We start from the raw sequence: 17,279 nt of genomic DNA, 5'->3' as shown, positions 1-17,279 counted from the left end.
AGCAGCAGCAGTAGAGACAATCATATAAAAGCCTGGGTGTAAAGCCAAGATTTAAGACACTTTCTAAAAAGTGTGGTGGAGACCGAGGAACGAATAGCCACCGGGAGAGCATTCCAGAGTCTGCGGACAGCAACAGAGAAGGCCCCGTCCCGAGTGCACGACAAGTGAGCCTCCCTCATTGTCGGCACCCGGACCAGAGTCCCCTCAGACGACTTTGTCAAGTGGGCAGCAACTCTTGGGAGCAGGTGGTCCCTTAGGTATCCTGGGCCCAAACTGTTAAGGGCTTTAAAGGTCAAAACCAGCACCTTGAATTGGAACCGGAAACAAACTGGTAGCCAGTGCAGCTCTTTCAAAATGGGTGTGATGTGATCCCAGTGGGCAGCTCCAGATAAAATCCTAGTTGCTAGCTGCCGCATTTTGCACTAGTCGCAGTTTCCAGATATTATTCAAGGGCAGCCCCTAGTAGAGCATGTTACAGTAATCCAGCTGTGACTTGACTAAGGCATGGGTAACTGTGGCCAGATCTGCCTTCTCTAGAAAGGGATGCAGCTGGCGCATTAGCTGAAGCTGTGCAAAGGCACCCCTGGCCACTGCCTCCACCTGAGCTTCCAAAAGCAGAGCTGGGTCCAGTAATACCCCCAAGCTGTGTACTTGCTCCAAGGGAAGTGCAACCCCATGCAGAACCAGTAAAATCTCCTCATCTCGATTAGCTCTCCTACTGACCAACATTACCTCCATCTTGTCTGGATTCAGTCTCAGTTTATTAGCCCACATCCAACCCATCACAGCCTCCAGCCCTCGATTCAGGTCATCCACTGCCTCCCTAGGATCAGGTGACAAAAAGAGATAGAGCTGAGTGTCATCTGCATATTGCTGACAACTCAGTCAAAGTCCCCGGATGACCTCTCCCAGTGGTTTCATATAGATGTTAAACAGCATGGGGGACAAAACCGAACCCTGCAGGACCCCACAGGCTAATGGTCACGGAGCCGAGCAGTAGTCCCCCAGCACTACCTTCTGGACCCTCTCCCCAAGAAAGGACCAGAGTCACTCCAACGCAGTACCTCCAATTCTCATACTCAAGAGGCGGTCCAGAAGGATACCATGGTCGATGGTATCGAATGCTGCTGAGAGGTTCAGCAGAACCAACAGGGACGCACTCCCCTTGTCTACATCTCAGCTTAGGTCATCCACTAGAGCGACCAAGGCAGTTTCACTCCCACATCCGGGGCAGAAGCCAAATTGAGAAGGGTTGAGATAATCAGTATCATCCAAGACCCTCTGCAGCTGGAATGCCACCACACGCTCTATCACCTTGCCCAAAAAGGGAAGGTAAGAGACAGGTCTATAGTTGTCCGGGTTGGAGGGATCAAGGGAGGGCTTTTTAAATAATGGTCTTACCATCACCTCCTTGAGGCACAATGGCATCCTGCTCTCCCTTAACGAAGCATTAATAATCACTTCCAGGCATCTGCCTGTACCCTCCCTGGCAGCTTTTATTAGCCATAAAGGACAAGGGTCAAGAGCACACGATGTCACCCGCACACTGCCTAAGGATCTTGTCCACATCCTCAGGTTGCACCAACTGAAAAGAATCCAACACAATAGGACCAGAGGCACGTCAGCTGGAACTGCCAAAACTCTGGAGTCCGAGTCAGCACGGTTACTCGAAATCAGTGAGTAACTTTATCTGCAAAGTGACACACAAACTGATCACAACGGGCTGTAGATGATTTCTCCCCCATTACCTGGGGGGATGTGTGGAACAATGTCTTTGCTACACAAAACAGCTCCGCTGGTCTGCACTGAGCAGATGCAATGGAGGTGGAGAAAAAGCATTTCTTTGCCACCCCCACGGAGTAATCCCTAAAATGGGCTCTAGCCCATGTTCGATTGGATTTGTCATGACTCTTCCTCCAGTGTGGTTCCAGCTATTGCCCTAAGCTCCGAGGAAAACCAAGGAGTAGAATGGGCTCCACCAAGCCGGAGAAGGTGTTTAGGAGCAACTGTGTGAACAGCCCGGGCTGTCTCTCCATTCTAGAGATTTACCAGGGCCTCGACAGGGTCACCAGTTCTAGACACTGGAAACTCCCCGAGGGCCGTCTGGAAACCAAGCGGATCCATAAGCCTCTGGGGGCGGACCATTCTTGACACACGATCATTTCATTTGGTGCTAAAATATCCTATAGAGATTGATGTTTCTGTTGAGAGATGAAATACAGACTCCATATCCACTCTACTTGTCCACAGTTGGACCCAAGTCTATATTACTCAGAAACAGGGTGGATTTGATTTAAATCAAACTGATTTAAATCACGATTTAAATCACGATTTAAATCACTAGCAGGGTGGATAAAAATAAAAAAAATCTGATTTAAATCAAAAAAATCCGATTTAAATCAAAAATCTGATTTAAATTAAAAAAATCAAATTTTTTTAATTTAAATCGGATTTTTTTTATTTTTATCCACCTTGCTAGTGATTTAAATCGTGATTTAAATCAGTTTGATTTAAATTAAATCCACCCTGCTCAGAAATACCACAAGTATTCATAATGGCCACCATTTTCTGTTCTTTGAAAAGCATTCTCACCTGTGTGCAAAGATTTCCTATTCTATGTGCACCAGGGTAAGGGCAAGCACTTTGGCCTGTGCTTGGTTTTCAGCATTTTCTCTCTGAAAGAGTGATAGCAAGAAGTTGCTGCTGCTTCTCTTTTTAAAATGCTGGTATTCTTTGTAGCTGAGCAAGAGATCAGAATTTGCATTAGCCATATTTAAGGATGACATTATTTCCAGTTATTGTTTCAAGGTGGTATAAAGAAGATAAAAATGAATATTTTTAAAATAATGGGCATGTGCTTTCTGTTGCAGTTGCTTGGTTCTCTTTATTTTATAGTCCTCACGTTTGTAGATGCTGCTTTCCAGAAAACAAAAAATTCCTACTGTATAAGAGGCTTTCAAATATTAATCACTATTGCATAGCTCTTTCCTTAATGCATCTGCATCTCTGCAAAGCATTAAATATCTCCATTTTCATTTGGCCTATAGTACAGATTGTCATAAGTTAAACTGCACTGAATGTTTATTTTACATCCAGTGTAAGGAATTAACTCTCATCAGGGCACCATGTAAATGAAGCCACATTGAAACGAATAGAAATCTGCTTGAGTGAGTGCATTTGGAGTTGTAGTCCAATGTTTTTCTCTTGCTTTTAAAAAGGAGTCTTCTTTGTCCATCCATGTAGGAAGAATACTTGCTTGAGGTTCTTATTTTTATTCCAAAAGAACTTGTATAACATCTGCAAGCACTCATTTGGCCCATGTCAATTGTATGCCCTGGATTTCAGGAAAGCTAATTTTTTGAGCTCTGAGAAAAACTAGGTAGGGCCCTGTGGCTAGATATCCTAAAGGGAAAAAAAGACGTACACGGATAGGAGATGCTGAAAAACGAGATACTGAAGGCAACATGTCCCATGAGAATGAAACTGGTGTGGATGTGCAGATAATTCTCTGAACTGCTGAGATGCAAAAAAGGATACATAGGGAATGGAAGGAGGAGCATATATCCAAGGACAAGCACAAAAGAATAGCCCAAACTTGTAGGGATGGTATCAGGAAAGCTAAGGCTCAAAATGAGCTGAGGCTTGTGAGGGATGCCCAAAACAAGTGGTTTTACAGATATGTCTGGAACAAGAGGACAGCTAACGAAGCAGAGTCTGTTGGAGAAGATGGTCCAGTGTAACAGGTGACAGAGAAGGCAGAGCTGCTTAACACTTATTTTGCATCTGTCGTCTTCCACAAGGCAAGTGTAGCCCAGCCAGGCAAAATATGCACAAATGAAGAAAGGAGGGAAATGTCCTCAAGATAGGTGAAGATACGGTAAGATAATATGTAGCTACCTTAATCTCACTTGGGTCTCCAGGTCCAGATGAATTACAACCCCAGGTACTAAAAGGAATTTGCAGATGTGATCTCAGAACCACTGTCGGTAATCTTTGAATTTCTGGAGAAGATGCCAGAAGACTGGAGACAAACAACTTTTCCCTCCTCTTCAAAACTGGGGGAAAGGAAAAGCTGGGAAACTAACAGTGTGTCAGGTTCACACTGATACCTGGCAGAATCTTTGAACAGATTATTAAGCACTGTGAGCACTTAGAAAAGAATCTGGTGATTAATGGGAGCCAGTATGGACTTGTTGAGAACAAGTCATGCCAGGCTAATCTCATCTCCATTTTTAATAGGTTTACTAATTTAGTTGATTATGGAAATACTCTGGATGTAATATATATTTATTTCAGTAAAGAATCTCTCACAATATCCTTGTTGACAATGGGCTAGATGATAATAAGGTGGATTCACAATTGGCTGAACAACCATACCCAATAAATACTCATTAACATCATCCTGGAAGAAGATACCAAGTGAAGTGTCAGAAGGCCTTATACTCTTAACATTTTCATAAATAACTTGGAGGAGGGAGTACAGGTCAAAATTGGGTTCCCAGATGTTGGACCACAACTTCCATCATCCTCTGCTTTTGAAGGCAATCAAGATTCAATCCAGTTTGGACAGGCTTGAATACTGGGCCAAAACTGACAAGATGAAACTCAACAGAGACAAATGTAAAGTAATTCATTAGGTAGGAGAAATCAAGTGTGCATGCATAGGATGGAGGGAGACCTGACTTGGCAGCCGTATTATATGAAAGGAACTTAGGTGTTTTAGTGGACAATGACTTGAACTTGATCCAGTAGTGTGGTTCAGATTGTAAACAAGCCGATGTACTCCTATGCTGGTCTTGTGGTAGCAACCATGACTTGTCCCCTTAGCTAAGAAGGATCCACCCTGGTTGCATATGAATGGGAGACAAAGTGTGAGCACTGTAAGATATTCCCCTTAGGGGATGGAGCCGCTCTGGGAAGAGCATCTAGATTCCAAGTTCCCTCCCTGGTATCTCCAAGATAGGGCTGAGAGAGATTCCTGCCTGCAACCTTGGAGAGGTTGCTGCCAGTCTGTGTAAATACTAAGCTAGCTAGACCAATGGTCTGACTCAGTATATGGCAGCTTCCTATGTTCCTATGCTGCATTAACAGAGGCATAGTGTCCAGTTCACAAGTAATAGTTCCACTCTTTTCTGTGCTGGTCAGACTTCACTTGGAATACTGTTTCCAATTCTGGGTCCAACATTTTCAGAAAGACATTGTGATTAACCAGGGTGTTACTCTGTGTGCTTTCCTAGGATCTGCCCTCTGTAGAGCAATTGCTCTGATCCCAATTTAGGGGCATGCTGCTCCTTTGAGATAGCCTGCCACCAGTTGAAGACTAGTTTAAAGGCACTGACAAAGGACAGACACAGCTTTAACAACTTAAAACAGTGCTTACTGGCACTGTACAGCCATAGTCCACAGAACCCAGCTCTAGACAAACAGTATATTAGTCTAGGAACAAAACATCAGTAATGCATGACTTTATGAAGCACGTAGGGAAGAGTTTGCAAGTAACCCAGAAGCCAGTTCTAAGTATATTAAATTTATTAAGAAAAATAAGAGTTGCACATAGAACAAGAAATTAGGAGTGAAAAAACTCAGGAATTAAAAAGAAAATACAAAAATATTAACCAACTAAAACTAGTTTTACCTGAGTTCAGCAGAGAGAGGGTTAATATTTACAGTGTCTCCTCTCTGGGCACTTAGTAGAAGATAGGGATGTGCACGGAACCACGGAGGCATGGTCCGGCACTGGGGGGAGTGTCGCTTTAAGGGCGGGGGGGTAGTACTTACCCCTCACGCCGCTCTTCCCCCTCCGGCACTCGACTTTAAGGAAACGTTTTTGGGGCAGCAGGGTTCCCCCCTGCCGCCCTTGCCCCCATCATTGTCTGCAAAACTCCAGAGCAAGTAGAAGCTGGTGCCACGCATGTGCCTGTTGCAGCCCCGCAAATGTGTGACGCAAACGTGTGATGTATGCGGCGTGCGCCAGTGGTGGCAACGGGCGCATGTGTGGCGCCAGCTTCTACTTGCTCTGGAGTTTTGCAGACAACGGTGGGGGCAGGGCGGCAGGGAGGAACCCTGCTGCCCCAAAAACGTTTCCTTAAAGTCGAGCGCCAGAGGGGGAAGAGCGGCGGGAGGGTTAAGTACTACCCCCCCGCCCTTAAAGTGACACTCCCCTGCCGGACCGGTCAGGAGGCCTTTTGCATGGCTTCGGACCGGTTTGGGCACACCACTAGTAGAAGATGGTGACTGGCTAGCTAGTAACCAGTGACTTGAGACTGATGGCAAAAAGGCTGGTTGCCTTGGCCCCTATTTTATAGTGATTAAAGAGATGAAAGGCTTTCCCATTATTCCAGAGAGACAGCTCTGGGATCCAATGAAAAGCCAGCGTATCTCTGATGCACACTGGTTTGTGGGTCAATCCAGGGTTGAGGTTTTTCTTCCAAACCTGATGTTCTTCAATGGGTCTAAACTTATGTGTCTAAAGGTGGGTCTGGTTTGAGCTGGTTACTTATTGTGAAAAATCAATGAATACTATACCTTGATGGTTGAGTGCAAGAGGCATCGATTGCCCTCTTAACAATAACAAAAGAAAGGTGTGTCCCCAATTCAGAGCACTCAGGTTGGAGTGGAAATACAGTATTGGACATTCTTGAGCTAAGAAGGAGATCTTCATTCTATTACAGACCTAGATAAATTTAAATGGGTTCAGAGGATGACCCAAAGGTAGCATTCTTGGAAATGCCACCTGTTCCATGCACAGGTCCAGTGAGACAGGCAGAGCTGAGGGGGTCTCAATGTGTGGATGAAATGGTGCTGCTGGGAGGAGAGGTTTAGATTACTGGGGTACATTTGAGACAAGATGAGCCTGCATAAAAGGGACGGGCTCCACTTGAACCCAAATGGAACCAGATTGTTGGCAGTTAAAATAAATAAGGTCACAGAGCAGCTTTTAAAATGATGTCTGCAGGATGGACGGCCAGGGCAGCTCAGTATTCAGTTTGGCAAACGCCATCCTGTGAGGGTGTAAATGATTCAGATAAAACAGAAGGGGACAGAGTAGAACCAGATAAAGAGCAGACAGAAGGCTGTGCTAGTTGGTCAAAGAGATAACATGGCCAGAAGCAAGAGAGCACACACTGGGTAAGAGATTCAGTGTATAGGTGCTTATATGCCAGAAGCCTCCGAGCCAAGGCTGGAGTGCTTGGTTGCTAACAAAAATACAGTAGGCATAACAGAAACATGGTAGAACAGTGAGAACCAGTGGGACACTGTTATTACTGGATATAAACTCTATAGAAAGGACAGGGAGGGGGTGAATTGGAGATGGAGTAGCACTGTATGTGAAAAGAAGGAATAGAATCGTACAAGCTAGAAAACCTAGGAAGACCAGTGTCCTCCACAGAAACTCTGTGGGTGGCAATACAAGGCCTGAAAAGAAATGTGCTACTCGGGATGTGCTATTGCCGTCCTGATCAAAATGCTGACAGTGACTGGGAGTTGCAGAAGGAAATCGGAGAGCTGTCAAAGAGACAGAGCTGTACCAATGGGTGACTTCAGTTACCACACATAGACTGGGTAAATTCACATTCAGGTAATGGGAGGCCAAATTTCTAGATATGTTGAACGGCTGTGCCCTAGGACCACCCAGAGAGAAGGCAACCTTGGACTTAATCATGAGTGATGCCCAGGACCTGGTGCGAGATGTCAGTGTCGTGAAACCTTTAGGGAACAGTGACCATAGAATGATCAAATTCATCATACATGTGTGGAGAGAATCACCCAGGAAGTCTGACAGACACTTTAAATTTCAGAAGAGGAAACTTCTGTAAAATGAGGAGTTTGTTGAAAGGGAAAATCAGGAGAGTCATTTTACTCCAGAATGCATGGAATTTATTTAAAACCACAATAACAGAAGCCCAGTTAGAATGTATATCAAAAAGGAGGAAAGAAGTCCAAGTCCAGAAGGATGCCAGCATAGCTAACAAAGTCAAGGAAGCTATAAAGGGGAAGAAGAATTCCTTCAGAAACTGGAAGGCTTGTCCAAATGAAGAGAACAGAAAGGAACACAAATTCTGGCAAAAGAAATGCAAGGTGACAAGAGAGGTGAAAAGAGAGTTTGAAGACCATTTAGCTAAAAGCATCAAGGGGAATAACAAAAACTTTTTAAAATATATCAGAAGCAGGAAACCTTTATAACCAGAGAAGTGGTTGGTCCGTTAGGTCAGTGTTTCTCAAACTTTTTGGAGTCAAGGACCGCTAAATTCTTCGTGCAGAGTTTCAAGGACCGCTACATTCTTCATGCGCAGTTTCCCGGACCAGCAGTTAGTAAAGGGGTTTCAAGTCTGTCTGTCTGTCTGTCTGTCTATCAGACTTCTATACTGCCCAAAACTTGCATCTCTGGGCAGTTTAGAATGAAAATAATATAAGCATTAAAATAATTAAATTTGGAATCTTTTGCAAACATGGAATATTAGGGGTTCTTAACCTTGGGTCCCTCAGTTAAACTCCCATAACCCCCAACAACAATGGCATTTGGCCATTATGGCTGGGGATTATAGGAGTAGAAGTCCACCAATGTCTGGGTACCCAAGGTTGAGAACCCCTGAATCTAAAAGCCTGGGTGAACAAATTTGTCTCCAGTATGTCTGGAGTGGAGGTGCTTGTGATTACTCAATGGAGAGGGGATGTTGGGCCATTAGAAAAATTCAAAAGCTACATGGGGCCAATGAAAACAACATACAAGCAAGCCCCACTGATGCAAGAGGGAAACAGCGTTCCCTCTCAAGGCGCCTCGACCACAACAGGCAGCTGGGTTTCAATCAACCAACCTTTGGCTGCAAACAATGAGCATGCAAGAACCAGCAGCCCTTCAAGTGGCGCCCACTGCCATACTTTTTCCTCCATGCCCCCGCATCGCATACAGTTTGAAGCTGTAAAGATAGGGAATAAGATAGCTGTAGGAAGATCTCAGCAGCATGTGGAGGCAAGGCACAAGAAGGGTCCCACGCCTCCGTGATACTCTTCCTCTTCCGTGCCATGTGCAAAATTGAGTAAGTGAGTGCCTTGATTTCAGTTGTGGGGGGGGGGTTGACTCCCAGTCAGGGACCGGCACTCAACCCTTCGGGGACCGGCAGCGGTCCAGGGACCGGTGGTTGAGAAACACTGCGTTAGGTGATGAGGGAGTGAAAGGGATTATTGAGGAGGATCTGGAGATTGCAGAGAAGCAAAATGAGTTCTTTGCATCTGTCTTCATGGCAGAGGCTGCTGAATGTATATCTGAGTCTGAACTGAGCTTCTTGGGGACAGAGGCTAAAGAACTGAGTCAGATAGAGGTGATGAGAGATGATGTTCTGAACTGTCTGCAAACATTAAAAAAAATTAACAAATTGCCAGGGCCAAATGGCATCCACCCAAGAGTTTTTTTTAGAGTCTATCAGAGAGAGAGAGAAATGTATAACAACTATATATTGCTATGTATTGGGCATTCTCAAGGATAAAATTGTTAAGCACATAGAAGAACAGCCCTGCTGAGGGAGAACCATCATGGTTTCTGCAAGGGTAAATCTTGCCTCACCAACCTCTTGGAGTTCTTTGAGAGTGTCTACAGGCATGTGGATAATGGTGATACAGTTGACAAAGTATACCTGGACTTTCAAGAAGTGTTTGACAAATTTAGTAGTCATGGGATAAGGGGACACAGTCATGTGTGGATTAGTAACTGGTTAAAGGATGGGTAACAGAGGATAGGTATTAATGGACAGTTCTCTAAATGGAGGAAAGTAAAAAGTGGGGTCCCCCAAGGATCTGTACTGGGACCAGTGCTCTTTAACCTGTTCATAGAAGTTGGGGTAAGCAGCGAGGTGACCAAATTTGCAGATGACACAAAACTATTTAGGGTAGTGAAATCCAAAACAGATTGAGAGGACCTCCAAAAGAATATCTCCAAATGGAGGCACTGAGCAACAAAATGGCAGATGCAATTCAGTGTTAGCAAGTGTAAAGTGCTGCATATTGGGGCAAAACCTCCCTACTTCATATATACACTGATGGAATCTGAGCTGTCAGTGACTGACCAGGAGAGGGATCTTGGAGTCGTGATGGACAGCTCGTTGGAAGTGTTGACTCAATGTGCAGCAGCTGTGAAAAAGGCAAATTCCATGCTTGGAATCATTAGGAAGGGGGATTGAAAATAAAACTGCTAATATTATAATGCTCTTATACAAAACTGTGGTGTGGCCACACTTGGAGTACTGCATATAGTTCTTGTCACCATAGAACTGGGAAAAGTGTAGAAGAGGGCAAACAGTATGATCAGGCGCTTAGGGCACTTTCCTTATGAGGCAAGACTACAACACGTGGGGCTTTTTAGTTTAGAAAAAAGACTGAGGGGAGACATGATAGAGGTCTATAAAATCATTCATGGTCTGGAGAAAGTTAATAGAAATTGTTCTCTGTCTTGCATTACACTAGAGCCTGGGGTTATCCCATGAAACTGATTGCCAAGAAATTTAGGACCAACAAAAGGATGTACTTCACACAACACAATTCTCTGTCACAAGATGTGGTGACAGTCAACAGCTTGGATGGCTTTAAGGGGGTTTAGATGAATTCATGGAGGACAGATCTACTAGTCTGATGGCTATAGGCCACCTCCAGCCTCAGAGGCACGATGCCTCTGAATACCAGTTGCAATAGTAAGAGAGAAGGCATGCCCTCACCTCTTGCCTGTGGGCTTCCCAGAGGCATCTGGTGGGCCACTGTGTGAAACAGGATGCTGGACTAGATGGGCCTTGGGCTTGATCCAGCAGGGCTGTTCTTGTTCAGAGAGGGCAACAAAGATGGTTAGGGGTTTAGAAACCAAATTCTTTAAGCAACGGTTGGAACTGGATATGCTCAGCCAAGAGATGACTAAGGGGAATATGATAGCTGTCTACAAATATCTGAAGGGTTGTCATATAAGAGGAGCAGTTTTGTTCTCTGCTCCTGAGGGCAGGATGAGAACCAGTACCTTGAGATAGTAAGGACACTGGTGTTCTATAGTGGAGCAGCATGCTTTGTTCTGTCTCATGAGCTCTCCTTCACTAGAAGCTTTTAGACAGAGTCTGGATAGCTATCTGTCAAAAATGCTGTAGAGGTTTCCTGCATTGAATGGGATTATATTAGACTTTCAAGATCTCTTAAATTCTGTATATGCATAATGTTGTGGATGTCTGATTTGTGGGTCTTGGTAGCTGAATGTTTCATTGTTTAACTGTTAACTTGGTTTGTATAAATGTTTTCTGGCACTTGTAAGGCTGTGTTTGCAAATATATTTAATTGATGATCACATTTAACTGGCAAATGCAGCCTTCAAAAATGCAGCCTCCAAAAGTAACACCTCTCATAGGTATAGAGATAGTACATGCCTTGTATATTCAGGAATGCTTGTGGTTCTTAAGGGTTTGCCTTTACAAGAAAGTGCAGCACCATCCTTTTGGGTGGGAGTCTGCTAAATGAAATTTCTCACTGCATTGATTTCCAGAGTTACCAAGGCTTAACAGTGAAATGGAACTAGTTTATCTAAATGGGGCCCAGTGCACAATGCATACCATAACTAGTGTGTGTTGGACAGACTGTTAAAATTTAGCTTGTCTAATTGTCTAACACACTTTGTTTGTGAAACATTTCATGAGTTGAAGTGACCTAGTTTCAGTTGGTTCTTAATGCAAGGCAATTGTACGAATAAAGGATAGTAGGGAAAAACTGGTAGTCTTGCCTTCACACTTTGAATTTTAATACATTTGCTCTTGGGTGTCTTTGTGTGCATGAGAAAGAGAGGTGGGGTGGGGAGATGTTCATCACTCTGGGGGTGGAATAGTTCGGGCACTGGAATCAAAATACTTTGGAGCCATTCTCCAAATTCTTGCTGCACCAGAAAAAGTGGACTAGAAACATGAGTAAACAGGGTTGAAAAACATTGCAAAATTCCTATAAACTTACTATTTTTACAAATGTATCCACTTGTGGAGAATTAGACATTTACTAGCTCGACTGGGTGCAGAGCATCTGCTCCTCTAGTCCCCACCCCTGCCCACTAGGGATGTGCACGGAGCTATGGCGGGGTGGTTTGAAAGCGGCAGGGTGCCGCTTTAAGAGCAGGGGGGTGCACTTACTCCTCCTTGCCGCTCCCCCCCGCCCCCCGCCGTTCTACAGTAAGACAGCTGATCCTGGCAGCAGCATACCTCCTTGTTGCCCCTGTTGGCTGGATATGGCCGTAAGTCCCCAACATGCCTGCATGGGCATGCGCAGGCGCATCAGGAACTTCTGGCCAAAGGGGAGGCAGGGAGGTACACTGCTGCCTCAATCAGCTGTCTTACTGAAGGACACTGGCGGGGGAAAAGCGACAGGAGGGGTAAGTGCACCCTCCTCCGCTCTTAAAGCAGCACCCTCGCTGCCTTTGAACTTGCGGAACCGCTGGTTTTTGAACCGATTCAGAAGCCCATAAAGGGTCTCCAAACCGTTTCCGTGCACATCCCTTCTGCCCGCCTGCCCGCCCGCCACTGCCTCTGCCAATTTCTTTCCCAGACCGCCACTACCGCTTTCTTTCCCCTCCCACCCACTGGCACCCTGCCACCATGTTCTTGCCTGCCTGCCTGCCTGTCATTGCTGGTCTCTCCTCCCACCCTTGCAGTTTTCTCCCCCACCCGCCTGCCCCATTTTGTTTCCCGCCTTGCCTCTGGTGCCGCCACTTTCCTCTTCCCCTGCTAGCAGCTTGCTAGCAAACTCTTGCAAGAGCTGCCACACATGGGATTAGGAATGGGTGTGCCTAAGAGAAAAAATGTATATGTCTGTATATCTGTATATGTGGATGGAAATAGATAGATGATTTTTAGGTGCTGTCTTCAAATGTCTAGGACATGGGTGATCACTACTTGGAATTTTTCCACTCCTACTACCCAGCATAGCATAGTGGTTAGAACGTTGGACTAAGACCAGGAATGCCTGAGTTTGAATCCCCATTTACACCATGAAACTAATTGGGTGACTCTTGGCCAGTCATGTATCTCTCAGCCTAACTTACCTCACAAGGTTGTTGTGAGGATAAAAATAACCATGTACACTGCTCTGAGCTCCTCAGAGAAAGAGCAGGATATAAATGTAAAAATAAATAAATAAAATACTATATTTGAGGTACTCATATACCATTTCTCAGGAAAACCTCACTATGCCGCTTACATAAATTATGCAAAACTGTAACCATCAGTTTTGTCATACATACAATAAAACAGCAGATTTTTCTAAAGGCCAAATATTTCCATGCTGCACTTCTAAGATTCCCCCTCTCTGCTCTGGGCTAGCTGTCCTGTCAGTCAAGCTGGGGTGACAGTTGGGAGAGGGAGAGACTATTAAAACTGGAACAGTAGAAGCTGTATAGGGGGACAGCTCGCCAGGCTCTTCTGCCTTTTCTCTCCTTACCTTGGAGCAAGATGGTTTCTTGTGCTGGGTGCTATACGATTCCAGATTCCAGTTGGTTGTCTGTCCATTCCTTGCAGCCCTATCTCTTTCAGATTAACAGCTATATGATAGGAGTGCCAGAAATTGCTGAAGAGGTGGTGAAATCTTACAATCATAAATACATGGCTTGTGTAAAAAAACAAAAAATGTGGTGGTTATGTTTCGATCTATTTTTATTTTTTTACATTTACATTTGAACAAGTGTAACTCCTCTACCGTCATGCAGTGTCACCAGAGCCTATCAAACAGTTCCTTAACACCAGGAGTTGCACATAGTAACAGTGTGAGGGGGTGTACTGTATGTTGATCACAGGGTATTGGCCTTTGACACCAGAATGTTCATGCAGATTAGGTGTAGAGCTTGATTTTAAAGTACATTCTCTAAGTAGTGGTCACTGCTGATCCAGTTGCTCACATAGGTGGCGAGGAAGGCCATGATGACCTCAAGCTCTCTTGGATCTGCCCTACAACCTTTGGCCTGTTCCACCTCTTCCATTGCTTTGAACCTTCATTTTCTAGTCTTGGTGGTATGCTATGACTTGGTTTACATCTCCTTTATTTTGTATAATTAGTATAAGGACATATTGAAGCTGAGATCAAGGCACTAGCATGCAAGTGTGAGAATAAAATTTTGGTGGGGGGTGATGTGCTTGCCCTGAAATTCTAACACTGTAGTAGAGCTTTGTGTACAGTATTCAGCTGTGGTTAATCTGTTTCTGATAACTGGAACAAATTTATATTTGAAAAACTGAACATGTGGCATAGCTCTTTCTTTTTCTTTCTTTCTTTTGCTTGGAGTGCAGCATTGCTCTTCTTGCCAAGCCATGATATATTTGCCCCATGCTGTGATGCCATTGTATTTTAAGGCATAGGTGAGGTTTGATGCTGAGCATGGGTAGAATTTAGAGCAGTGTTTCTCAACCACCGGTCCGTGAGGCATCACTAATACCACCACCACCACCCCAAATAAAAAATTTTGGGCTGGCAGGGGCCACCGAGAGCTCTCCAGAGCTCATTTCCAGGCAGCCCTTGCTGCTGGATAACATTCATTTCACTTCCTTGAAATGAACATTATCTGGCAGAGAGGGCTGCCTGGAAATGAGCTCCAGAGAACTGCCCGAAATTGTTTTTGGGGAGGTGCTTGGGGGTGGGTGTTGGGGTTGGGGTGAGGGGGGCGACCCCCTTACTATCTGCCAGTCCAAGAAACTGTGCATGAATAATGTACCAGTCCATGACTCCAAAAATGTTGAGAAACACTGATCTAGAGTGAGCAAGAGAATTTTTTTCTGCCTTCATGTATTGGTCACATGGTAGCTTCAACAGTGGATCTGGCAAGCTGCTTATCCAGAAGGAATTGTTGCTTATCTTGGGCAAGCTGCTCACTGTGAGGTTGTGATACTTCTTTTTGATAAAGGTATATGTCTGATTTCTTTGATTACAGGCAAGTTTTCTTATATGCAGAACTGCTATTCACAGTTTTGTGCATCTACAGGTGTCAAATAGACACCTGATCTCCTTATCAGCAGATATGAAAGGGTTAAAACCCACATATCTGCATTTCCTAGAAGGAAGAGGTAATTTCTGGCCACTATTTTGTCGGCAGGAGCCATTTTGCGGCTCATTTTGTCAAAAATATTTAAAATTGGGGAAAATCTGTGACTTTGGGGGACAATTTAGTACTTTGGGAGGGCATTGCTAAATGCCAGGAGACTCTCAGAGCATGATAGGGCTCTTTATTTGGCCCGTTCTACATTTTAAAAATGTTTTAACCACATTTCTTAAGAGTCTATGAACCGAACCCCCGGGACCCCATAGACTCAAGGCCTCATTTTCTGTGGTTTCGTTACCCGTGGTAATCTGTGGTAATGGAACCCTCATGGATAATGAGTTCCACCTGTACTGTGCTGTAAAATCAAATTCATGGAAATGCTTTGTGACTGGATTGAATAATATTTTGTGTGTGTGTGTGTGTGTGTGTGTGTGTGTGTTGGGGGAGGTTATTACTTACATTGACATTACATAGAAAGTTCAATTGCTTTCCAGTACCTTGGGTCACACTGAAGTATTTCTTGGATTGTTTGCATGACACCCACTGTTCAGTGAAAGCTAAGTAATAATGGGGAATGTGTCTCTTGCAGGTGAGGCACGCAACCAATCAGATTGTGATGAATTGTGCTGACATTGACATTATTACAGCTTCCTATGCACCAGAGGGAGATGAAGGTAAGAGGAGATTCAGATACAGTTTTTGTATGTACAGTCAGTAGATGCAATATTGATCAAATAATAAACTTGGCTTGCAGTAAGTGTTTCCTGGCTGCTTTTGAAGGTAATTTGTTTCTACTACATTTTGCATGATGCCTAAAATGTATTGCATGATATCTGGAGATGCTTTGAAGTAACATTTTTAAAGGTGAGAATGTGCTACAATACATGGCAGAAAATCTGCAGTATAAAAGGAAACAGTGTTTCCCAGTTCAAGGAGAGAAGACCCCTGGATAAGACAGCCTTTTTGTGGCCACCACTACGGTATTTCAAAGATAGTTTTGAAATTTTTTTCCTGAATCTACAAACATGTGATCTGCCAACCTGGGCAGATCTAACATCTATATATAGTGGCCTATCATTCTGGGCAGCATCCTGATTAAATCCCATTGAAATCAGAGGCAAGTTAGTTATGACTAGTTGAAATCCCATTTATTTCATTGGCTGCTGTTTCTTATGTTGCTGCTATGTTTTTGGACTGGGAAAAAAAAGTAAGCAGATCTTCATACATGACTGCTGGCTACTCCTGAGTCTTGAGATTGCAGGCCTTCAGTAGAAGAACACCCATTTAACATATCGTTGAGATGACTTTTGCTTGTGCTCAGGACCTTACAGATTGTCATTTCCTTCCTAATGCCAAATATGGCAATGACCCATCTTCCTCTAGAAAGTGTGGCTTGGGTTACTCCAGTGAGTCATCTGAAATAGTTTTGCTGTGTTGCAGCTTTTTGTGGTGCAACTGTTCTGTTTGTAGTACATTATGGCTTAACTTGCATCTGTTGGTGTGTGGGGTGGGGGTATAGTAGTATTTTTCATCCTGCTCCATCTTCAGTTCTCTAGTTCTGTGACTATGCATCCTTGCATAGCATTGCTCAGTTCAAAAGAATGGGGCATAGAAAGGATTGTTGATGATTTCGTCATATGTTTAGTGTGTTGAAAAGGAAGTGGTTGGAGGAGAAAGGTTCCTCCCTGTTAAGTATGTGGATCCACAGGTGAGCTGACGGGAGCATCTTGGACATCATTCTATGTGGAGCTGCTGCTGCTGCTACTTAAATAGTACACTGCTTTTCAACAAAAACACTGTCCCCAAAGGGCTCACAGAAATACAAAACAAAACAAAACAAAAAAAAAACACGAAAAAGAAATACAAGGTAGACACAGCAGTCGCCACTGCCGCAACATACTGTGCTGGGGCTAAATAGGGCCAGTTGGTCTCCCCCTGCATAATATAAAGAGAATCAGCACTTGGAAAAATACTTATTGGCCCAGTTAGAAGGGAATAACTCACAGCACTAGATATCGGATGAGAATACGAGGAAGGGAGAAGTTGGGTAAAGTGTATTGGGCAAATATTGACTCGTATGAAACTTGCCTCAGGGGCTTGTGCAGATTGCTCATTGAGATCTAGTTGGTGAAGTTAACGAAGCATCAGAAAGAGGGTTAAGGAAGGGGAAGTCATGCCCAGGGTTCAAGAAGTGTGGGCTCAATTCACCAGGCAGACACAATATTTTACTTGTACTAATATAGTTTGA

The 17,279-nt window shown here is 44.2% G+C and overlaps 1 protein-coding gene across 10 annotated transcripts in view; it reads left to right on the top strand.

Annotated features, from left to right (window-relative positions):
* The window catches only part of NPEPPS (aminopeptidase puromycin sensitive), a 222,400-nt gene that overhangs the window by 21,565 nt on the left and 183,556 nt on the right, over nucleotides 1-17,279 (top strand). For 9 of the 10 annotated variants that reach the window (XM_053262227.1, XM_053262232.1, XM_053262229.1 and 6 more), the window contains one exon: nucleotides 15,621-15,705. The exons of the other annotated variant lie outside the window; for it this stretch is intronic. In XM_053262227.1, the coding sequence (XP_053118202.1) occupies nucleotides 15,621-15,705 (85 nt within the window). The remainder of the gene's footprint in view (nucleotides 1-15,620; nucleotides 15,706-17,279) is intronic. 10 annotated transcript variants of the gene reach the window in all.

This window comes from Hemicordylus capensis, chromosome 6 (assembly GCF_027244095.1).
Source record: "Hemicordylus capensis ecotype Gifberg chromosome 6, rHemCap1.1.pri, whole genome shotgun sequence".
NCBI classification, from domain to species: Eukaryota; Metazoa; Chordata; class Lepidosauria; order Squamata; family Cordylidae; genus Hemicordylus; species Hemicordylus capensis.
The sequence above is the reverse complement of the archived record's forward strand: the minus strand, read 5'-3'. Positions and strand labels throughout refer to the sequence as shown.